At 34.9% G+C, this 25,924-nt stretch overlaps 1 protein-coding gene across 8 annotated transcripts in view; it reads left to right on the forward strand.

Annotated features, from left to right (window-relative positions):
- The window catches only part of HNRNPR (heterogeneous nuclear ribonucleoprotein R), a 57,294-nt gene extending 31,370 nt beyond the window's left edge, over positions 1 to 25,924 (forward strand). For 6 of the 8 annotated variants that reach the window (XM_035713101.2, XM_049105887.1, XM_025446919.3 and 3 more), the window contains one exon: positions 87 to 25,924. In XM_035713101.2, the coding sequence (XP_035568994.1) occupies positions 87 to 699 (613 nt within the window). In that variant the 3' untranslated portion in view covers positions 700 to 25,924. The remainder of the gene's footprint in view (positions 1 to 86) is intronic. The other 2 variants (XR_007408322.1, XR_007408323.1) reach the window with 2 other exon arrangements.

Consider the following 25,924-nt stretch of genomic DNA (forward strand, 5'->3'; position numbering starts at 1 on the left):
AGATCAAGTTAATAAAAAAATTCAGGAATAGTCTTGAAGTAAGCTAATTTGTTTTTTTCTCTTTTCTCCCTTTCCTCCATTGCTAGGTATGAAGATTATTACTATCACCCTCCTCCTCGTATGCCACCTCCAATTAGAGGTCGGGGTCGTGGTGGGGGGAGAGGTGGATATGGCTACCCTCCAGATTACTATGGCTATGAAGATTACTATGATGATTACTATGGTTATGATTATCACGACTATCGTGGAGGCTATGAAGATCCCTACTACGGCTATGATGATGGCTATGCAGTAAGAGGAAGAGGAGGAGGAAGGGGAGGGCGAGGTGCTCCACCACCACCAAGGGGGCGGGGAGCACCACCTCCAAGAGGTAGAGCTGGCTATTCACAGAGGGGGGCACCTTTGGGACCACCAAGAGGCTCTAGGGGTGGCAGAGGGGGTCCTGCACAACAGCAGAGAGGCCGTGGTTCCCGTGGATCTCGGGGCAATCGTGGGGGCAATGTAGGAGGCAAGAGAAAGGCAGATGGGTACAACCAACCTGATTCCAAGCGCCGCCAGACCAACAACCAACAGAACTGGGGTTCCCAACCCATCGCTCAGCAGCCGCTTCAACAAGGTGGTGACTATTCTGGTAACTATGGTTACAATAATGACAACCAGGAATTTTATCAGGATACTTATGGGCAACAGTGGAAATAGACAAGTGAGGGTTTGAAAATGATATTGGCAAGATCCGATTGGCTCTAGATCTACATTCTTCAAAAAAAAATTGGCTTAACTGTTTCATCTTTCAGTAGCAGTTTGCTGCCATTTGTATTGGGCTGAAGAAATCACTATTGTATATATACTCAAGTCTTTTTATTTTTTTCCTCTTTTCATAAATGCTCTTGGACATTATTGGGCTTGCAGAGTTCCCTTATTCTGGGGGTTACAATGCTTTTATCGTTTCAGGCTTCATTTTAGCTTCAAAAACAAGCTGAGCACACTGTTAAAATCATGATTTTGCAGAACCTTTGGTTTTGGACAGTTTCATTTTTTTGGATTTGGGATAGACTACATAGGAGTATGGAGTATGCTGTAAATAAAAATACAAGCTAGTGCTTTGTCTTAGTAGTTTTAAGAAATTAAAGCAAACAAATTTAAGTTTTCTTGTATTGAAAATAACCTATGATTGTATGTTTTGCATTCCTAGAAGTAGGTTAACTGTGTTTTTAAATTGTTATAACTTCACACCTTTTTGAAATCTGCCCTACAAAATTTGTTTGGCTTAAACGTCAAAGCCGTGACAATTTGTTCTTTGATGTGATTGTATTTCCAATTTCTTGTTCATGTAAGATTTCAATAAAACTAAAAAATCTATTCAAAACATTACCTATTTCAAATTCAATTGTGTCCTAAAACATTATTTTATTCGTAATCCTTGCAAGGAATATTGTTTTCAAATTATAACTGCCTATGTGAGTGATCAAATTCATGCAAAATTTCTTGTCTATTCCAATATGCATTGTGGCTATCAAACTGAGGATTAGTCTAAATTCTAGTATTTATTACAAATAGCACTTTATTGATTGGTGTTCTCTCATAGTCTCTTCTAATTTTGAAATTTTATCCTTTATTTTTATAAAACAGGTTCAAAGGCTTTGAACATTCTTGCAGGCATTGGATAATTTGCGTTAAATAAAATGGGGTTGGGGAAGCAGACTGCAATTTATTTTGACCCACATTCTTTCTATAAAGGATAATTTGTTGCCTGAAGACCTTATTTGCTGGATAAATGAATGTATAACAGGAAAAAAAATGTTAGAACTGTGGCGTCAATTGCACTGCAGATTAAACTTCAGTTTTAGTATACGTGATTGTGACTACCATTTCAATCTTGGGTTAGGAATATAATTTCTTACTGCTACATAAATTTGCTCTGAGAAGCACTTATATGCCTTATAAGAAAGGCTTAAAAATACCCACTAGTCATACTTCTGACTTTTCTGTTAATATCTCATTTATTTATTTATTTTTACTACTCTCCTGGCTAAAGTTTTTGTTGGCCGAGTTATAGCATCTATTTCCCTGTTTTCTTTAGAAATTTGGAATTATTGTAATGACAGTTTTACTTGAGAATAAGAGGAACAAAAGAATCCATACTTTACAGTGCACAAAAAGTCTGGATCATTTTCAAATTACCATAAAATTTTCCCTTCCGTTTTACTCCTAGGTGGGGCTAAAATGTTTTTAAATTATAAAAATAAGCCCCTTAAGGAATAATTAAAATAGGCACACCTTTATTTTGTGTTTTGTTCCTGTTTGGTGTCTTTTATGACAGCAGTAGATTTCAAAATCATAATTCCTTATGAGCATGCTTAGATTATATTTTGGGTTTCATGGCTTCTCTTTTGATTTCAAGTAAGAAAATTAGTATTTACTGATGAAAATCTGTATTTCATTTCTCTTTTTTAAAAAGTACATTTATTACATAGTTCGGTAAGTTAACAGGCCCTATTAATATTCCTTCTGTGTTTTTGGAAACTCACAAAGGAATTATGTAGTCTGTTGTATGGTAGTTCCAAATTAACATGGGTATCTTACTTGGTAAAACTTACATGCACTTGTTTTTTTTCTGCCCATGTATGCAAGTAAAGACACCAAACATTTTTTAAATGCTGCTTTTAAACTTTGAAAATACAATTTGTGGTTAGAAGTATAAGCCTAAATTAGATTTAAATAAAATCTTGAGTTTTCTTGGAAAGAAGAAAGCATCTATAAGTAAAATTTGATTTATTTGTATTTCTTTAAAATTAGATGTTACCAGCTACAGAGTTATCAGGAAGAAAATTAGGAATGGGAAAAAAAGTGATTCTGAAAAAGTAATTGATTGTGCTTCCCCTACCCATCTTAAAATATAAAGCCTAGCAAAAACATAAGACTAAAACTTGGGTTCCATGCCAAAATCCTTTCCTTTAATTGCAAATAATATTATACTCTCACTGATGAAAATATGTCTAAGAGATGTCCCTCTAATATTGCTTTATCGGTTTTTTTGTAGCTATTTTATTTCCTAGAAAAACACAACTTTTTGAACATTAAGTTTCAGTTTAGTGCCTTTTCCCTTGTTGAGATCTTGTAAACTATTGCTGTAGCAGCAGTCAGAGAAAACAGATTCAAAACTTAACTTTTCACAGAAATAAATCTAACAATCTAATACATAAATCTGAGAAATGTCCATGTAGGAAATCTTTATTTTAGATTTTCATTAGGTGTTTTAATGGATTTTTTTTAATGAGTTTTGGGAAATTTTATTTCCTGCTCTTATCCCATCTATTTTGTTCCCCAACCTAATTCATTTTCTTTTACTTATGAGCCTGCTACAGTAACGTGTGTTAGGAAATATATTTACTTCATATTGAGGCCAACCTCTTCTTTGTAGGTACCCTAAGACTGACCTAAATATACCCCTTCCCCATAATGAAATGCTAATTTTTATTTGATCACTCATTTATAGCAGTTGCTTAAATGTATGTATTTATATGACGGTGTTTTAATTTTTTAAAAGCAAAAAAGTTCTAATAAGTTGCCAGATTTCTAATAAATCCAAGTTTATCTGATCAATTGATATGGAAATTGAGCTACTATGGTTCTGTAGTTAGTTTTTTTAAGCAAAAGAGTTCAGCATAATTGTTTTTCAGTTTTCTTAGTTGCTGGGGTTATTCTGCATAAGAAAGCCCAATGCTTTCTTTTAATAGACAATTTTTCTCTCATTTGAAATCCGACTTAGGAGGTGAACCCTTTTTTAAAAAAGATCAGCATGCATCAAAATAAATTCTATTTTAAATTCCAAAAGAGAAGGGACATAAAATTCCATTCCTAGCATAAAGCCACATAATATTCTGGAAACTCATTACATCATTTGCCTCCTGCCCATTTGGATAATCATACCTACGTTTTATTAATTGTGTATTATTTGAAAAAACCAAAACCCCTCCAGTAAATACTTGCTATAAGGCTATTGTTCGTCAATTATAAACACTTCTACATATGTTAAAATTTGCAGTTTTGATTTTCCAAAGAGAATTTTATTAATACTGAGCTATCCAGTATTCTTAAACAAAACCAAAGTGTGTGGAAGAAATGTTAATATTAGTGTTGTCCCTTATTATGCGGCATCTCTTAAGTGAGCAGCTAAGAAAAAGCCTTATAGAAAGAGTGCACTGGATTTATAAGTGTGTTTATGTTTCTCTAAGAATGGGAGCTTCTGTTAACTTAGTTCTGAGTAAGCCCGTGGATTGGGTGACTGACTAGAGAATTCAGAATGACAAATCCACTAACCAAATGTGTTTACTTTTGCACTAGAAGTTTGTGAATTAGTTCTGATTTTTGAAACAAAAGCATCAAGCCTTAAAAATACTGCATATTTAATGTATTGTTCAGTGATTAATAAAAATATTTAATTTGAAGTAGTTACTGTTAATCTTTCTAGAATAGTTTTTTTTCTTTTTAAATATATATGCATATGTATTTTTTATTTAGAGGTTACCAGAAGCTCTAGGTTTTTTTGTTTTGTTTTGTTTTTGTTTTTTAACCATTTTCAGATGTTATCCAGAAATCTGCAAGTGTACTTTTCCTGTTTTAACTCCTTCCTTTTATCACCTGACTATCAGGGAAGCGAGGTTGAGGCTGCCCTGACCTGACATGTCATGATGTCGACTTGCTAGGTGGGGTTCGCTGGGGACGATAACCAGTGGAATTGTTGGTAAGAAATTTTTTTTTTCCTATTTTTTTTTTTATCAGTAGTGGGGCATTAAGTGTGGGAGAATGCCCATATTTTATAAGTGGGCATTTATGTTGGCCTTGTAGACAACTAAGACTTTAATATTAAATAATTTTGTTCTTAATTAGGAACATATAATAAGTACTTCATACTTTTTATTCTCAAATTACAGTTTAGCAGGAAAGGTCTGCAAGTATGAAGTAATAAAAATACTCAGGGTATATTTTAGGTGATCAATAGACACTTTACAAGATAGATTCTAAAGTCTCTTATACAATAAATTTGTTTCATTTTACTATGATTTCAGTCCCTTTAATATCTTTATTATATTTGCATTTTTATTGGGTAAATTAACACAATGCATCATAAGAGATGTTTATTGCAAGATGATATTAGTAAAAGTAGGAAGGTGTTGATAAGAATGGAGGATTTAAACACTAGGAGAAATTATTTTTTAAATCTTCCCCCAAAATTTAACATTGTAAAATGAAACTTTAAAGTTCTAGTAATTTCACAAACAGAAGGCTTGTTTTAAAAATACATTTGATATAATGACTTTGGGTCAAGAGGACATTAACAAAACTAAATATTAGAACCTTGAAATAGCAAAACCACAAATCTGTTAACAACTTGTATTTTGTCTGAAACCCAAGATAGCTGTTGGGATTAGTAGGTATTGGTCCAATTAGGAGTCAATTTTTAGATAATTACTAAAGATTAAAATCTCTCCTAGTAGAAGATTCCATGTTAGTAAAGAATAAATCAAAGATATTAAATTTAATAACTAAGCATTTCTGGCCATAACATATAAAAAAAGTATTATGACATAATCAATGATTAAAAGTAATTATGAATAATGCCTGAAGAACTTCTTTAATATTCTTACACCTCCTTTGTTGGTTGAATGTATATCAGTCTAGGGAGAATCTCTTAGGTGTTACACGTACTAGTCAGTATCCTGAAATCTTTTCTGTAAGCTTGCTGTAGACTACTTTGTAAATGTAATTATACTTTAAGAATTGCAGTGATTGCATCATTTGGTTGGAGGTACTTGTTTCTCTTCTGACACATTTTATGTGTGTACCAGTTATAGAAAAGATTATAAAGATTGCACTAATAATGTGCTCTTTGGAAAGCTTGATAGTAAGCAGTAGGAACACTCAAGTAGTTCTGAGGGGTTCATCTAAGTTAAGGAAAATGCAGCACAGAGTCTAGTTGCTGGCTTTTATATACTAACAACAAAATGGGTTTCATGGGATCAGCAAAGGGAGACATTGTGGGGTGGGGGGAAAGCTTAAATCTCCTCAAATGTAAACAAGGGCTTTCATTTTATGTAGTAACTTTGTCAGGATCCCATGAACATTGCTTTTCTTGATTTTTCATTTAGCATGGACAAAAGGGACATCTCTAGCCTGTTCAGTAACATAGGTAGAATTGTACTTTAACAAATCTATTAAGATATTTAGTACTGTTATAAGGCTATTTCTATAATTGAGCTGAAAGCTCCTGCGAACATTACATTGCTATATGCATACAGTAATATGATAATATTAAAATAGGAACATTTGCAAGACCACTTAATCAGCAGTTTAATAAAAATCATGCTTTTGGTACAGTGTTCAGGTACCATAACTGTATTGGAATATTTGTACAATGTTAAATATTTTTAATAAAATCTAACATGCTCAAAATGTTGTGTTGGTGATTTTGGGTGGGGCGTGATGGTTTCAATTGTGCAAAACAGATTCAGTAGTTCTGTAACTGAGACTTTTGTGGTCAAATGGAGTTCCTGTCTTCAAATTCAGTACTAGGTATTGAGTACTGGTTTGAAGGAAGGCAGTGAAGGAGTGGGAAGGAGTAAAAATAAAAGGGCTGAACTTGAGGGGGCCTCTTAAAGTGTCAGGAAGTAGCTTTACTGGGGATTAGCCCTGGGCCTACAACTGTAAGATGAGAATGTTGGCTTTTGGCATAAAAGGTTGCCAGTCAAGTTTTTCTGATGAAATTGTGGCATATCCATTTGGGAAAGATCCTAGAAAACATACAGAGGTGGGAAAAGGGAAAACACTTAAACAGTGCTTTCAGTAGCCATCTTACTCATAACCCTGGTGTTCTTGACCCCTTGACATAACATGCCAGCAATTGAAGACATGACGAGGGAATATTTGAGGACGGTTTTGTTGGAGAATTTAGATGCATCATTGGGAAAAGTCTCCAGTATACAAGAAGTACCGTATTGAGGATGATTTCTTAAAATGTTATAAGGGTTTCTGTTTTCATACTGATCCCATTCTCTTGAGGAGAGCCCTAATACAATCCTTATTCTTTGTGAGTTCTCCCTTGAGGCTGTACTTAGTTCTTTATCAAAGAGGTAGAAGTTCTGCAACTCAGTGGAAATTTACTTGAAGAAATGTGCTCATTTTTCTGCAGACTACCATTAATAGCAAAAAAGACCTAGGAGAAATGTGATAGGGACCTAATGATTTATAAACAAATTAATAAACTCTTCAGAAAGAATAGCAATATATTCTGTCTCTTTTGAATGAAGACTGTTAAATAAATGTGAGCTCATAGGGAGGAAAAAGTGATTACCCTACTGTTTTTCCCCCTTCTGTTTTAAGATAAGAGAGTATACAAAATACTTCTAGGTTAGCATTTTCCAGAAAGATTTTATTTGTTGATTTCGTCCGAAATCAACAGATCATTCACAGAGACAGGAAGGAATATTCTAACAGAAAAAAAATATCTAAATATGGTCCCCTTTAGGTATTGACAGAGCTGGAGATGGGGACAGCTTACCTGATGTATGGTGTGTTTTTTCCAAAAATAAGAGCAAGTTGCATTTGACGATCATTTTAAGCTTAGTATTTTATATTTTAAGCTATTGGCGTCTTTTGGCTCTACCTGAAGCCCTGAATTTCTTAGTTTATTTTTAGAAATAGATTTTAGTAGGTATTGTCAGTGGTGTGTATTATATTCACATAGGGGAATATTTTCTGCCTATAGCTATGAAAAATAATCACATTTCTGTTAACTGAAACTTGAAATTTGTGACTGAACTCATGATCCATGTATAGGCATTTCCTCAAAAACTAACAAGAAAAAAAAACTAATAAGCATAGTGTTTTGTTCAACTATTTATTTAAAATTCCCAGAGGGTGTGATTTTTAGGCCCAGCTATCCATTTATTAAGAGAGCAGGAGGTTAAATAAGTCATAAAATTGTGCAACTCATGTCATGCCTTTAAAATAACATGAGGTTAGATCACTTTAAAATTATCTTCCACAGGGGTAAAGGGTGAGGATCAGTATTGTCAAGGACAGTAACACTGGGAATGGGGGGAAGAACTCACCCGCAGTTTTCAAATATGTAAGAGGGAAAATATTTCCTTTAATATGAAAATACTGCATTATTGAAGATCTCATACTGTATCAAGCACTTTTTAATAGAATTTGGAGACAAAGATGTGCCTATACTTTTTCAGTACTTGAGCCAGTAATCCTTTAAAACTGCACATTTCAGTTGTCCAGGATTTTAAGTAGCTCAAAAGCAGTTCATATGTTTTTAAAAGCCACTACTATTTTTTTATCAGCTAAATCACTCTTTTTGAAATTTTTGTATTGAAACATTGATCAATCAAAATATTATCAAAACAAATTGTTTTCATTTGAACCTATTGCTTATAAAAAGGGGTTTTATTTATTTTGCTGAACGAATTCAGGTTTGGTCAAAGCAACTTGTGTATACTTCAGCAAGTTATGATATACTAATACTAAATTGTGTATACTTCAGCAAGTTATGATACACTAATACTAAATATACATATACTAATATGATATACTAAATACTTTTGGTTAGATGATACATGTTTAAGCATTGGCTGGTCATATTGAAACATTCCATGCTTCCTGTTATGGAGCAGAACCTTACCTGATTAGTCCTATTTATGTAGAATTTGATGTGGAAAAATTTAATCTGTCTAAATAAAACCAATAATTAATATTGTTATTAAAACTTTTAAAATAATGAGTAATATTAGTTTGTTAGTTGTAATGTTGTTTCTGTTTGACGTTCCAAAATGTGAAAAAAAAAAGTAAATGAGACCATTTGTTGTGTTTGTAAAAATAATTTTGAAAGAACTTCTGATGATTTTAATTTTCTAGTTAAAAACTGTTTAGGTCACAATTTATCATTCAACATTATTTCTCAAACTTCAGTGTGGATGGAAATCAATAAATTGATTTTATGTATTCATGGAAGAGGCAGAGACACAGGCAGAGGGAGATACAGGCTCCCTTCGGGGAGCCTGATATGGGACTCCATCCCAGGACTCCAGGATCACGCCCTGAGCCCGAAGGCAGACGCTCAACCCAGGTGCCCCAGGGATTTATTTTTTAATCCAGATTATAATTCAGTAGATTTGAGATGGGGCAAGAATTTGCAGTTCTAACAGGCTTTTAGGTGATGCCAGTGTCCTGACTACACTTTGAGTAATAGATTATTTCACACTCCCTGCAGGATTCAGAGTAGACCTTAATATAAGAGGTATCAGCAATAGATGTTTGCAGGATCTGGTTGGTCTAGTTGGATCTAGTTGGGAGATAAAAACTTTGGCAAAGGCCACCACAAATATGAATAGTGTTAAGGATCCAGAGGAGTTTAGGAGCATCGTCCTCAAGAAAATGAAGTGAGTGTAGAAAAACAGGCTTTAATAAAGCTTTAGGGAGTTGGTGGAAAATAGCTCTAGGAAGGAAAAACCAAAAATTAGGTTGCCGAGCAAATGGCATGGCATGTTTATTTAGGAACTAGATCAGAAAGCAGGTTACAAGAGTCATGGAAGATAAAATAACTTCTGAAAGCTTAGAAGGGAAAGTTGATAGATTACTAAAAAATACTCAGGTGGTTTTATTTTTCCTGAAATCTCGAATTCTGAGAGAAAAAATATGGTTAACATTCAGTAATTAGATCAAAGTAATCTGGTGGTGGATGGTGAAAAGCTAAAGCAGATTAAGCAAGAAAATAATTAAAGGTGACTTTAAAAACAATTTATATGGATGAAGATCGACAGATGGGAAATGCTCGTGGAGAACAGAAATGGCAGATGTATCCATTTTTTATATAGAAGGGCTAGAAGGTAGATAGTCTCTATGTAGCAAAATACCTGATTTTCAACTCTAAAACTTGGTTTTGAGAAATAAAAATAGATAAGGTATAGAAAACAAACAATCTGCTGTTTCCTTTCCTTAGCTAAGCTTTTTTTCATGGTAGGTTATTAATACCGTGGTGTATGACATACCAGGCACTGTGCTAAAGAATTGCCTTACGTTGTGTGTTATGTAATCAACAGCCCTTATTTATTTTTTTTTTCAACAGCCCTTTAAGGTAGGTGGTATTGTCCCTACTTGACACATGAGGAAGTCAGAGATTGAGATTATTTAATTTGTTATATGGGGCTAGTGGTTCATCTGTCTTACGAAGCGGCAAAGCCAGGATTCAAAACCTTTTCTTCCTAAGTGTACACTCTTAACTATTGGGTTAAAAACAGGCCTAATAATGTGAAGTCAGAATTCAGTGTTAAATTTTATGTTTACTTTAAAATTTTTACTTTTCAAAAAAATTTGTTAAAAGCCCTTTAAGCCTAAAATAAGGCCAACCTCGTTTGAATTTAAGATGATTTAAAATAATTTGTCCTAAATTAAAGTGGATTGTTAAAGTGTGTTTTTATGTATGTGTTACGTTGGTAGTTCAGTTATCATTTGCTTTTTCATCCATCATCTATAAAAATTTAGGCTGAAATGTCATTGAACTTTGCTGAGAAAAGCTAGTTTTCACTTAGGCAATATAATACTTGTTTTAGAAAGAGGTGCCACTGTCCAAATTAAAATTTTTAAATTTCACCTTAACATATTTTATTCACAAAATCCAAATTTATTTTTATTCTTTTAATTTATTTACGATAGTCACACACACACACACACACACACACACACAGAGAGGCAGAGACATAGGCAGAGGGAGAAGCAGGCTCCATGCACCGGGAGCCTGACGTGGGATTCGATCCCGGGTCTCCAGGATCGCGCCCTGAGCCAAAGGCAGGCGCCAAACCGCTGCGCCACCCAGGGATCCCTATTTTTATTCTTGAGTTCTATCTGTACTAGTATTTCTTTTTTTCTTTCCTTTCTTTCAAGTAGGCTCCACACCCAAGGTAGAGCTTGAACTCAGGACCTGAGATCAAGAGTCACGTGCTCTAATGACCGAGCCAACCAGATGCCCCCATATCTGTACTAGCATTTAAGCATTTTTAAAGTATTGACATATTAAGTCATTTCCATCATCTAATTGATTTCAGCCCTTCTCCATTTTTCAAGGACTTGGTGAAAGAGTTTGTTAACTTGACTTACCTGACCTGTGTGTGAGCCTGCATGCACAAGAATACAAAAATACTCATAAAAGTAACCAGTATGGTTACTTTTTATGGTGGTGTGAAGAACCTACTTTACTTATGCCTTTTTTTTTTTTTTTTTTTTAAAGATTTTACTTATTTGAGAGAGCACGAGCAGGATGAGGGACAGAGGGAGAAGCAGACTCCTCACTGAGCAGACAGCTCAATGTGGGGCTCTATTCAGTGCTCCATCCCTGGACTTCAGGATATTGACTGGAGCCAAAGGCAAATGCTTAACCAACTCAGCCACCCAGGTGTCCTAACTTAAGCACTTTTTTTTTTTTTTTTTAACTTAAGCACTCTTAAAGAAAACGTTTACTCCCCTGATATGGAAAGAAAGGTGGCCTTAGAACATTTTTCTAGATAAATTAATAATGGTTTTCGATTATTCCAGGTATTTTCTTTTCTGTTGTTCTATTTCATGAAAATTTGAACCATATAGGAAATGTATGTCAGTAGGTACTGGTAGTTTGGTTAAAAGCCTGTTAATTCTTAACTGTTATTATCTTGCTTGTAGACTTCTGCTTAAAGTAATGGGTATTTCGGGTTAGAATTAGGGATTCTCTTCATCAGTCCTGAATTTAAGGACGGTCACCATGACAGTAATGTGACACTATATATTAGGGAGGAGCCTAAGGCTTATTTACCGTGCCTGACTTCTCAAGTCATTTCTTTTTTTTTTTTTTTTCAAGTCATTTCTTTGAGTTTATAACTGATCAATGTCTGCCAAAGGGAGATTATTAATAATGTGAAATAGTATGTTAATAATCTGGCCAATGTCCACTGCTTTCTAAAAGATAACATTTATGTATTTTAGTGTTGCTTTTATTTTAATCTGAACAGTATGTTAAAGCAACAATAAGTTCTTAAAATTTATCCAAAGATTTTTGTCTAGGGCAGAATATATTTAAGTGTCTATAGATGGATATAGTAGCCTGAAGAAAGAAGTTTGAGAACTAGTCTACCAGCTGAACACAACGTAAATTCTCAGTATATAATTTTTGTGATCTTATTTAATCAATAAACATTTGAAAAAATGTCTAATATAAGGTAGCAAACCCAAATTAAGGTGGGTTCTGGTGTTGAAAATTCTTAACTTTAATCTTATTTTATTAATGTAATATGTTTTTTAACCTTAAAAAGAAGATTGCAAAAATATGTACAACAGTTGCTAGTTTATTTCTCCGTAGTGTAAACTCTCAATTATAGTAGGAACTAACAAAAATTCCCATTCTGGATTTTGCCCTTGAAAGGTATTATAAAAGTAATTAACTTGGGTTTTTTTTTCCACCAGAAATACAGTAACATCTCCATCAAGTTGTTAATGCTTAAGAAGGGATATTAAATGGATTGATTTTGTACATCCTTGACCAGATCTAGATTGTTGGCTAAAAGTCAGATATTTATTAAAAAGATTAAGTTTAGTTTATACCTAACATTGATAGTTGATTCCTGTGTGATCTTCTCATTTCACAACCATTGAGTGTTTTTGTGCTAGGAGTTAGGAATATAATATAGTAATCCATGATTATTATCCTCAAAGAATTCAGTTTAGATTCCTGGAGCCAATAATCTATAAATAATAGTGACAGTCATCAAACCAAATCTTCTAGAAACACCATTGGAAATTTAAAAGCTATTTTGTGTTCCTATTTCAGGTCATAATTTGAATACATGAATAATGCGTATGATTTCAGTTACTCCTGGAAAGCAGAAAAATTTGTAAATTGTGTCATGATTTTTTTTGTTTAGCTAATTAAAAATAAGTTTAGTGTCGACAATATGATCAAAGTAACTTGATTTTTAAGAATTTTAACCTATACAGCTCAATTTTTTAAAAAAGATTTATTTATTCATTCATTCATTCATTCATTCATTCGTGATCGACCTAGAGACAGAGAGAGAGAAAGAGAGGCAGGGACACAGGCAGAGGGAGAAGCAGGCTCCATGCCGGGAACCCAACACGGGACTCGATCCCGGGACTCCAGGATCGCGCCCTGGGCCAAAGGCAGGCGCTAAACCGCTGAGCCACCAGGGATCCCCTACAGCTCAATTTTTAATTAAAATATAAAAATAGAAAGGTGAGGTGGCTGTCTGAATGTGAAAGAACAAATGTGAAGGTAGATTTCTTTATATTTTTATTTTTCCATTGCTGAAAACTTTAAGCCTTTAAATGAGAAATGTCTGCTCATAGTTGAACTAATAAAATTCTTGAAATATCTCTTCCCTCCCTGAAAATAAACAGACAATACTGCTTCATGCAAATGGGATAGATTTACTAAAAATAACTTTTCTCCATTCCCTATAACTCATAAGGTTCCTTATGAGGGCAGGCTGTTTTCATACTTCCTTATGTCTTTTGAAATTGGTTAATCTAGTGTCTGATAATACATTTTTTTTGTCACAGGATTTTTTTTTTTTTTAAGATTTTATTTGTCACAGGATTTTAATGCACTTGACAGGAGTGACTGCTGAGGTGCTTGAGAAAGAAAGAGATGATGGCTTCTTTTCAAAAAAAAGACTCCGGACTACATGTCTCATAAAACTATATGGTTTAACTCACCGGCTTACCAACCTTTACAGCATGCAGCCTCTTATTTTTCACTCATGAACATTTTCTTTTCTAAAAAGTTCTCTAAGGCCTATAACTGCCAGCTGGAACTTCAGTCAGCAAGAGAGAACTGAAGTTAACATGTTGGCCTGGTTATAATCTTAGTCAAAAATAAACTTGACGGAAGAGCTAATACTGAGTATCTCCAATGGGCTGTCCTTGTTTTAAGTTATTTGAAATTAAAGTATAAATAAGTGTGGGAATGGAGGTCCCGAGATACTTTGGTCTAAGACCTAACCAGAAGTAGCCGATCTGGTACTGGACCCAGGTCAGGCTGATGGTAGAGCTTTTAGCCACAGCCTATACTACCTTCTGGATTTTACCTGCTCTTTGCTGTCTTACTAGGTAAATATCATTAGGTGTCTTTGAAATACAGACTAAATGGGATACTGTTAACTAGTTGGCTAAACTGGTAGTTCCCCCAGCTCAGAACTGTGTAGATGGGGCCAAAAACTAGTTTTAGGAATAAGAACACAAGAACTATTTTGTATTATGATAGTAAAACTACTGATAGCCACTGAGTAGCTGTGAAACTTCCCTTTGGAAATACGTGCTAACAGCATAGCCTCCATTAATCAAACAATGCTTCTAAAACTTGTGTATGTTTTTTCAAACTACTCTTTTGTACTTGTGACACAACCCGCAAACATCTAGTGATTTGAGATTTCCTTTTACCGGTTTTAAAACATCTCCTAGTAGAGTGTTTCAGGATTTGTCTTAAATTACTTTTAATAAAATGGAGCCAGGCTTGTTGGTATTTTTATCTGCAATCATTATGATTTTACATGGAATTCAATTTTATTGTCTTAACTTTCTTTCCAGATTGGAGTTCTTACTCTTTGAAGGTAAAAGCCACTTTATTTTTGTAAACACTTCTTAGTTGCCCTGTTTTGTACCTTCCCTGGCTTTCTTTTATGTCTTGGAAGTGGCTACCTGAAGGTCATGAGGTATGCTGGGTGCATACATAACCATGGCTTTGTGTAGTGTTGATTATCCCTCTCCCTTTTTTTTTTTTTTTAACACCTTTCTGATTACTTGCAGTTCTCTTTCCATTTTTGTGTGTGTGTGTGCGTGCATTTTAGAAGTGGGGCATTACTGTTTTCCATTTCACTTCATAGCTCACATGATTGGCCTAGGCTAGGGTTATAGATAAAGCTAGAGCCGAACCAGAACTTACGTCCTGATAATTTTCCTCTCACTTTGATTCCTGGAGAAAGAAGCATGTGAGTATGCTTAAGCAAAGTTCAGTGGCATCCTGATTGCCTGTTAACTTTGGAAAAATGTGTTCTCTACTAGTAACAGCCTATGTATGTGTGTGTGTGTAATACATATGTACACTCACATGGCTGGTGGATAAACAATTCAGCAGTATCAGAACTGGGATTTACTTAATGACTTGGAAAGTATTTGTCACAGTCAGGCTGGCTCTAGTTAAACTTAGCACCAAGACCCAACTTCTGTTCCAGATAGATAGCTGAAGAACTAAAGTGCTTGTGATTGCTTTGGGGCTCCATCCAGGTATGTTCTGCCCAGAAGATTCGTAATCACAGATCATTTTCATTGCTTTTTAGTCCAAACCAGTGTGCTGATGGCAGCAGTGACCTTTATGTCATTTTAGTTGCCTTTTTTCCTTACCATCACCGCTCTTGATCTTATTGTTTTTGAGGCAGACCTCAAACCTTCTCTGGCTTTTGCTGGCTTGGTTTGATCCACACTTGTGTAAATTTCCTTGTCTCCTTGTAATGTCCCCTTGCTGTGTCTTTTGTCCCTCTTTAGGAACTTCAACCACTGTTAGGACTATAGGATTTTATATCTCTGACCCCAGTCTTTCACTGTCATGTGTACCTCCAGATCACAAGAAACTTGATAATATTGAAAAATAGTTGCCAGTTTGTGTTCATTTAATAGCCGCTTAGTAAGTACATATGTTCCTGCCCTGTACTGGCATGGGGGATATAAGATAGACATCCAGCATAGGGAACAAAGCCTTAGAGTTAATGTCTTTGGACAGCACCTCTTGATCTTACAAGTTAGAATCTTAATGGTTCTTCTATTAGATTTTCTGTTAATCAAGTCATGCTTATTCTTCCATGATGTTTTTTCTTTAATTTCTCTACTCATTAATCTATCTACTCTAGGGTGGCAGTTCTTAATCTTCTAAGAGGATGACTTGGAACCAATGTGGGAAAAGATACCAGACCAGTCATAACAACTAAGAGTTGTACTGTAATATTTCAGTTAACTGGAATACTTCTATTAAAAGGTTCTAGGAATTCAGCAATACTTCATAAATGAATTGTATTTTACTAATTACAACAGCCTTTACGTTCAGATCTAGATCGTAATTTTGGAGGGCCACTTTTATGTTAGATAATATTCTGGGTACTAAAAATAGAGCAGTGGGTATAAGAGAGTCTTCTCCCCTTTTGGAGCAAATGTTCTATTAAGGGAAGAAATACACATTTAGTCTGCTTGACCAACCCCCAGGTCCAAGACTTAACGGTAAGGAGGCATTGCTCTGTGATTTACAAGTCAGTTCCTTAGATTGTTTCACCCCTTATTAATTGTCCTCAATCTCTCCTATTACTCTCTTTGTCCTGTACAATTGCCATAATTAATCACACAAACACCAACAATCCCATTAGGCCATGGGAACAAATCTAAATTCTTGAAATTTGAGGCCTTTCATACACTTGTCTTCCATTTCGGACCTTTTATTCCTTTCCTAATCTGTGATTCTACATAAACCTTTACTGTTAGCTTGAGGAAGGTTATACTGCCTTTGTCCACCTCACTTTTAATTAATTAATTAATTAATTAATTAAATTTTTTTGGATTATTCCATTTTCTCTTAGGAGACTTGGAATACATGGTGGAGCTATCAAAATTGGCACATACTAAATGATTTCTAGACTCCAACCACAACTCCAAGGAGCATTTAGAATTACTTAAATGGCAGTTTAACAAGATTGTATTGAACCTTGTTACCTAGGTACTGTGGGTAACGATATATAAGTAGAAAATGCAGAGGAGTCCGATTTAATCATTTGGGTAGGAGAGTTTGCTGTCAGGTTTTGAGGCGAACCTAGTGACTCAAAGGGTTTCCTTGCTCTTGTAAAGGACATGTAAACCAGACAGTAGAAAAACATCCTAGTTGGCCACTCCTGGCCTAAAAATTGCACAGGTGAGTACATAGATTTTCATATGTTTTTGTGTTTTCTGAAAGGTACTGTGATGTTACTGCAGTAGTATCATACTACAGGTGAAATTGTTTGAAGAGATTTTTACTCTAGCCATGGTGATAAACTACTTTAGATGAAGTCAGTTAGACTTGCCGGTGTATGACATCTGTGTTCAGCTGTCTCTTCCTGGGGGAAGCGCAAAAGAAAACCTCGATATTTTGACCTTTGACTTGATACCTAATCTAATACCCCTTACATTAGTATTAGTAACTCCTGAGTTACATAACTAATATCAGTAGTATCCCTATTTTATCAGTGGGAAAACAGGCTTAGCCAGGGTTGTGCAGCTAGTTTGTGATAAAGCAAGAAGTAGAATTAGACTTCCTTTCATTTTCATCTTTCTCTACAAATTTGTATTTTGCTTTTTAGAGCTAGAGACAATCTTATGTTAGATTTATTGTGGGGGAGTTTTAAATGACAAGTTTAAAAGAACAAAAGGTTTATTCTAGCATATAAGGTTTAAATTTGTAGAAACTAATTTGCTATTGTGTGCGTCTTTTGCCCTGCACTCAACACCATAAAAGATTTCCTTTTCCACGTTTTGTGATTCATGTTTGCTTCTGCACATATACAGAAACTTCAGAGGAAAGAAGTTAACTTTGTACTTGCAGATATAGCCTGGTCACTTTGATTATCCCTAGAGCAATCTTGAACATTCTGTTCATTCATTTACATGCAGACACACTGCATATGGAAGGGCACAGTGCCTACCATCTCCTGATACCAATATCAGTAATTGGTGCCAGGCAAGAAGAGGAGTGACACCTTCTATGTAGGTCTGCTGCTTCTGTGTAAAGACAGCATTTTAAAGAATTTACCTAAAAAGCAGTCCTGAAAGTTAGGTATCCTTAAATACCTTCTTAAAATCTGGACTCAAATTCCAGCCAGTCAGGGAGATCCCTGCTTTTGGTCTTGCAAAATTAAAAATAATAGCCAATTAAAAAAAACGAACAACAGATGACTGTATGCTTTGTGCTTAGTGCTAACAGCATTTTTAAGTGCCCACTGCATGTCAGGTACTTATGCCAAGCATTTTAGGGCAGTCTTCTGTAATATTACAACTTCACAGATGAGGACACCAAGATGCAGAACGTTTTGTAGTAGAACCATGATTCAGATACCCAGTAATGGGTTGTTAAAACTGCAGTGTGGTAATATTGTAGAGAGTCCCTGTTTCACTTTGTTTCTGTTTTAAGTTTGGTGTTTCTCTCTCCATCTCAGCTTCCCTCTACCCCATGGTCTGTGTTGGATTTTCTCTAAGAGATTTTTGTTTGTTTTGTTTTGCTTTTATACTTTTTCAAAGGATTTTAGCATCTTCAGAAGTGGAAAACTAGGAATTTACTCTTAAGTTTAAAGATTTTATAAAAGACTTAAATAATTATATTTAATTAACTTGTGTCTTAAATTTTTTCATTTTGAATTACGTTATTTAGCGGGAGGGCTATTGAAGTGTTTCTCTGCCCATGTATGATATATTTTAGATTTCCCACATTTTTTCCTGGATATTTATCAGGCGATGGTGTAGAGGTTTGGTAAGTAATACAGTTTGATTTTGTATGTCTCAAGGATTCTCATTTAGTCACATAATTGAGTTTCCTTTATTCGGCCTTTTTCCCCCTGGTGATTCTATTTGTAGTATTAACTGAAAATCCTTGTGCTAATGCTAATTTTGGTCTTTTTTTTCACTAGCATGTATTGGAGCACTCAGACTTGGAGAAGGACATAGGTAAAAAGTATAATATGGAACATTTTCTAAAAATTAGGGTTATGAAATCTTCAGTTGCATACTTGGCATATTCAACATTAAAATTATTTATAAAACAATTTAAATGGTTTAGCTTTTGCCAGAATGATTATGGGTATTTTGATTCTCTTTTATTTTATAAACATAGCATCAATTTTCTTAATCCTTAAGGTCAATAAAGGCGATCTCATGTTAGAAATCGTTTAACAACTTTGAAGTATTTCACCTTTGTGTGAAATTTTATACAGGACTTCAATTACTTAAAAAATGAATAGCACACAGTAAAACACATTTTAGATTTATCAGAATCAGGCCTTACTGCTGCTTTGTCCCAAATACTTCCTTACACCCCCAGAACCTTCATTGGGTTTTTAAGTTAATTTGATGACACCAAAAATGTTAACACATTAATTTTCATCAAGTGTTCTTTGAAAGCTAGATACCTGCAGGTTTTTTTACTTGAAGTTACCTGAAGTTTGGTTATACTCCATTTATTTGTAGTAGAACTCTGTAGTGAATGATTAGAAGGACTAGGTTCTTCTGCAAAGTCAGAGAGAACATGAGTTTCTGCATGTGCATAATACATACTATCTCTTTTCCTACTTTGTCTTGATAATCAAGTCTTTTAGGAACAAGGCTGATGGCAATCTAGAAAAATTTGGAACAAAACTGTAAAAAAAAAAAAAAACGTGGTGTTCTGCATCTTATTTATAGTAACCTATAAAGAAGGTCAGATTGAGAAATTCACCCATTAGTCCATTGAAGAATTTAATTTAAAACAAAACAAAAACTAGTAGAAAGGAATCAAAGATTGTTAAGGCATCTTTGAAAGTATTTTGTCATCAGTTGGGAATCCATCTGGTATATAAACATTTTGTATGTTCAGTGGATTTTTAGGAATTAACCGATTTCATAAAGCAGGGAGAAAACTGTTAATTCAAGTGTATCTATTGACATTTGGAAATACTGTGTCCATTTATTTCTAAAAATGACATTCCAATTTATGTAACAGTTGCTGGCAAAATTCATTTGAATCTAGATTTTCTAACTTCTTTGCTTTAGCACTGTTTTTTAATTGGTAAAAAAATTGGTAATTTCTAATTAATTCAATTTAATTGGAAAACGGCTTGAAAAATGGAGCTGTGTGTTGGTATGGTAGTGTTTTCATGAGAGAGTGCAGTAACTGACTTGCCAAGGATTAAAAGATAGTCATACATTTAAGATTTCTTTTCCTTTGAAGTTTGGGCTAGAAATTTATAGCCTTTGGCTCATGAAATAGCAGCTTCTGTACTGCTATTTCATAAAGATGTAGGAGTACTTCTGTACTCCTACATCTTTACCTAAGGGAAAGCCTTACTTTCACTCAAAAATAGCCTCCATTCACCTTGTCCTTTATAATCTGCCCAGTGACCTTGAGTTCTGAGGTTCCCTCTTAGAACCAAAGGCAAGAAATAAGGGAAGAGAGTGCTAATCCCATAAACTTTGCAGCCTCTGAATTTAACCCTTTGGGTGATGTACATGAAAAGTAATGTTTTTTACTATAGATCTGCCTCTAGTTTCAACACTGATTTTTTTTTCCCTGAAATTTCCAAGAGCTTAGCTTAAGGTCTTTCGAAGAAAATGGAGGCGAAAAGCCCTTAAATGTTAGGAGAAGAGAATTATGCAAGGAAAATATTTTTCTAAAAAAAAAATAATAAAGAGGTTAGAGGGAATGGAGTGAGGTTAGCATTAGGTAGGTAGGAAATGATACAAATAAATATTAAATAATCTATAGTCTGGTTTTGTTTTCTATATGGTTTACTTAACAACTAACATGAAATGAGTGTTTCATTCCCTAAGCATGCAGTTGGGGAAGAATGGGAAGCCAGCCTGGAGGCACAAATTTGCAGCAGATAATCTGAATCCAGGTAGCAAAAATGCTTCTAATGCATTCAGTTCAAAAGCAACAGCCTCTTCAAAAGAGAAAACCTATAAATAATCACGAGTCTGATCACCTTCACCATCATCTAACAGATTGGATAAGACTTCATGAAGGGTATTCTTTTTTTTTTTTTTTTTTTTAAGATTTTATTTATTCATGAGAGGCACAGAGAGACAGAGATAGAGGGAGAAGCAGGCCCCATGCAGGGAGCCCTATGTGGGACTCAATCCTGGAAGTCCAGGATTATGCCCTGGGCGGAAGGCAAGTGCTAAACCCCTGAGCCACCCAGGTGTCTAATGAAGGGTATTCTTGATGGCTTTTAGACTGTAGGAAAATATGTATGGAAAAAGAAGTTACACTCGAGATTTCTTTATTTCTGGCTTCTTATTCTCCTAATATAGTGAACACTTCACAACTAAAATAATCTTAACACTTCAACATAATCTTATAAAATGCATATTCATGAGCTGAGGCTGCAGTGACCTCCCATTTTGTGGGCACAGTTTACACGTAACAGTTCGTTAAATTCTTATGTCCAGAGCATCCCCAAACTGGGGAGATTGTCTCTCTTAGACTTGGTGGCTATTTGCCTCAGTGTCAACAAAACCTAGCCTACAGATTCTTCCCTTTGGTCTTGAGCCTGATTGAGAAGTCGAGAAATAAGTGGAAGTGTTGGGACAAAGCCAGCAGCTATACTCAAAATACGAATAAGTCAAGTATTTTGTTCTGTTTTGTGTCGTTTGAAAGACGAGTTATTGAGCCCACCTCAGTTAGGGACACTGAATATTGGGTTTAAATAAATAATGTTACTCATCTTATATATATATATATATATATATATATATATATATATATATTTTTTTTTTTTTTTTTTTTTTTTTTTTTTAAATGATAGTCACAGAGAGAGAAAGAGAGGCAGAGATACAGGCAGAGGAAGAAGCAGGCTCCATGCACCGGAAGCCCGATGTGGGATTCGATCCCGGGTCTCCAGGATCGCGCTCTGGGCCAAAGGCAGGCGCCAAACCGCTGCGCCACCCAGGGATCCCTCTCATCTTATATTTTGAAGTTAATATTTGAAGAACCATGCAGACACTTAGAAAGATGGAACTAGATTTGTTGCAGGCCAGAGAAATAAAGCTGTGAGATTATATGCACCTTTTTTATGTGGGCTAGCTGATAACCTTGGAATTTACTTCCAATGAATGATGAAAATACCTGTGAAAACTTATGAGAGGACTTAATACATTTTCTCATGTCCAGTGATCAACTTCATATAAACCAGGCATGAAGAGAAACAAATAATTAATTCTGCAGATCACAAAGTTCGTTCTGTAAAATGAGTATGATGGAACAGGTATAATAACATTTCTTAGAATCTTCCTTCCTAACCCCCCTGCCACTTACCTTTTGAGTCTATAGGGACAGTCGAGAGGTCAGTCAGGCTCTGATTAAGCATATTAAGTTACATTACAAGATTTTAAATACAGAACTGTTTAGTAGGATAGGACTTAGAACTGACCTAGAATGTAAGATAAAATACAAACCTTGGAATTTGAGAACTCTTTGCTACTACACCAATAACAAAATACTAGAAACCAGATTAAGGGCAGAGGTCTGGTTTAACTGCCATCTCTTGGTTTAGCAGATCGAGTCTGGGATGTGTCTTACCCCTCAGCAGTATTTTATTTTGCCTTATTTGCAGATAGAAGTTTAATACTGGTGTTTTGCCAGTTGTTGGTTAGCTTTGAACAGCGTCTTGCTTCAGAAACCTAACATGCACATTTTGTCTTCTTTGAATGTTTTTTAACTGCAAACAGAAGTGTTAAGCTCAACATTCACATAGCTTGTTCTCAAATTATTTTACTTAATTTCTCTGGTTATTTGAAATGGTGATTTGCCCCCTTCCCTCCCGCCCCTGCCTCTGAAACTGAATTTTGCTTTTTGTTTCTCTCTATAAAGTGAAAACATCCCTCTCATGCTTTGCTACTAAAATCTAACATCAGGAGCAGTTATTGCCACGTCTGATTTTCATCCATGGATTTTTTCCGGGATGGAAAGCTCATTCAAATCTAATGTTTAATAGGGTAGCGTGAACAAATTCACTGGCTTTCCTTTGTGTCTGGCGAACACCTAACCATCTTATATTCCTTATGCTTCTGGAATGCCAGTCCAAAAATAGAAGTTGTGGGCAGGAAAGAGGGCACTTTGATCATAATTTGGTAAACATTTTGAGGTTTGTTGGTTTTGTTTTCCTTAAAAACCTAACTCTTCAGTACCAGGTGTGTTCATTATTCTTTTTTTTTAAATTATTATGTTTATCATTTGTGAATTAGTTATTCTGCCCTAGTCCTAAAGGTAGTTATATATGCTAACCTTTGTTTTGCCTTTCTAGCTGCTAAGATAGATAATGATTATTGCAAAGTGCACGTTTTTAAATGGTCTCCAGTGCCGACTGCTGAGCCAGTGATGGAATGAGTACATTGAGGAAGAATGTGTCATTTGGAATCCAGGACCATTCAGCAAGAATAACTGCCTGATATATGGTCAGAATACTCAAACTCTTACGGCATATTGATGGCTTTCTCTCCCATCCCCCTAAAAGCAAGTTTTATTGGCCTGAATTCTCCTAATCTAGCTATTTCTATTTCCATTTCCAAAGTAGTGACCTAGTTCTGTCATTTTGGGGTTGAAGTGTCAGTTTGTGAGTAAAACAAACATATTTAATGATTTACAGGAAGCAAATAAAAAAAATTGATTGTAAACTACTTGAAGTGTAGAAAGTTGATTTTCAGTTTATGATTCTGCAAAGCATAAAGACATTTCTTGGTTAATTAATTCCACATGAATTATTTAATACTTTTTCCCTCTTATCTAATTAATACTAATTTTCTATAACTAAGAAAGCAATTGAGGAATAAGCCTTTGAATTTAAAGCTTGTACTAATGACAGAGAAAGTTCACCTTTTTTCTGATTTAAGTGGTATATAAATATCAATTTAAAATTTGACAAATTAGAAAATCATTTAGAACAATTTGGCATTATTTTTTATTCCCATTGTTAGAACTGTTTTGCTTTACATTTATACTGCAAAATAAATCAAGGATACAGACTCATACTAAGATGATCACCTTGTATTTGGTCTTCATGGGAATTATGATTGATCGATTGATTATAAGCCCTCTGGCCAATGTGGAGCTTGAACCCATAACCCCGAGACACATGCTCCACTCACTGAGCCAGCCAGGTGCTCCTTCATGGGAGTTATGCGTTTTTTCACTCAACATTTACTAAAGGAACAAACAAAATTTTAGGCTGTAGTAGTGAACTAATTCCCTTTAGCTTGACTGAGCTGAATTTCATTAAGGAATAGAACATTTAATTCACTTCCACATACTTTAAGGTATGACTCATCCCTTTTGAAGTTATGAGACTCAAAACTACACCGGAATCACTTAATTTATGTCCTTCCCTGTTTACTGTGTCTGACCTTCAAGATTTCGTGACTGATGCTGAAATGGAAGCCAACCAGTGCAGAAATTTTGGGGAAAATGAACCTGAAGAATGCAAAGGGAAGTAGGAATTCATTTCTAGCATTCCCAAACCTGCTTTGTCGTGTGAACTCCACTGCAGTCAGAGGAAAAGAACTGAGTTCATGGAAATTACCAGCTAAGCCTTACATCTTCTTTAATGTTTTTAGGAAATATTCTGAAAAGGTAAGTGAGATGTCTCTTTTGAAGAAAGACTCTTAATGCGGTATTTTTAAACTAATTGTTCCATATTAGTAAAGATAGTTTCCTTATTCTGAGCTTCAAAATGTCTTGTTCCCGTTTGGTTTGGTTCTCAGTATTGTGGGGGTGAGGCTTGTTCCAGCCAACGTGGAGCTTTTCTTCTGTTTCTCAGCAGTGAAGCTGGAACTTGGGTTGAAATGTACAGAGTGCTGATTTTTGTTGTTTTGTGCTCAAATTCTTTCTTGAATTGTTTTATTGTAGTTTTAATTTTATCCCTTGCTGTATCTATAGAAAACTTGTCAAGTTTTCAGAGTTACTACCAGAACTACATTTACATCATATGCTGTGAAATACTGCCCAATTTTGGGCTTTTATAGGTCTCCATTAACATTCACCTCTATGGGTTTTGTAGATAATTTTCAGATTCCTAGGACTAAATTTGTTTCACATTCATTACACATCAATGATGTGGCATTGTGCCAGACCCTGAATACAAAGATGGACTAGCACACAGTACATGTCTTTTACAAGCTTATTTTTACCGATATGATACAGATGGAATTCTAGTTTAGGAAATAAAAATCTAACAAAATAAAGCTAATTCCATTTCCCCATCAACAGTCCACTCTAGCTTGTGAATCTGGATATGACAGATTGTATTTGAAAGATCCTGTGCATGTGTGCACTTGTGTGTGTGTGAGATTTGCAAAACACTTCATATGTATTAAGTACTCTTCTATACATTTATTTTTTTAGATCCTCAGAGCTATCCTATGAGATGAATGCTATTTAAGGCAGAGAAATAATTAACTTGCCTAAGTTTGTACACCTGTGATCTAGGACCAGTATTTGAACCCAAACAGGCAGATTACAAATCTTGCACTCTTAATTGGGGTGTAATATTTATATGGAGTACCTGGCTGTGAGTACCCACAGAAGATGCCATTTTTTTTATATAATCTCTGTGTCCAACATGGCACTCAAACTCATGACCCTGAGATCAAGAGTCACTCACTCTACCAACTTAGCCAGCCAGATGCCCTAAAACAATCCAAATTGTTAATGAAAAATTTGGAAAGGAAAGTTCAAATAGCCCCCCGCCCCCAAAATATGCACACACACAAAATTGAAAGAGTAGAAACCGAGAAGAGGAGCTTATCTCAGTTATGTTTTATTTGTTTTTCAGTTATGTTTTATATCCAATACCTATTGTCCCTCAGGTTTACCCCTTTTTGGAATGTGTACATTTTCTTTAGCTGCTAAATCATGAGAAAATATGACTGCTGAGACTTTTCCTAGGATTCTTTAAAAAATAGATTAGGCTTCAGTGCAGCTATAGAAAAGTGCTCTGAGAACCCCAGGTAGGTAATTTACGCCCTGTTGTATGCACAGTTTATTTGAAGCTTCTGCACCTCTACGCCTTTTGTTTTATACTCCTGTAAATATGATTTGACCTTTAATAAAGTGTTTTCTGAA

Source organism: Canis lupus, chromosome 2 (assembly GCF_003254725.2).
Source record: "Canis lupus dingo isolate Sandy chromosome 2, ASM325472v2, whole genome shotgun sequence".
Classification (NCBI taxonomy): Eukaryota; Metazoa; Chordata; class Mammalia; order Carnivora; family Canidae; genus Canis; species Canis lupus.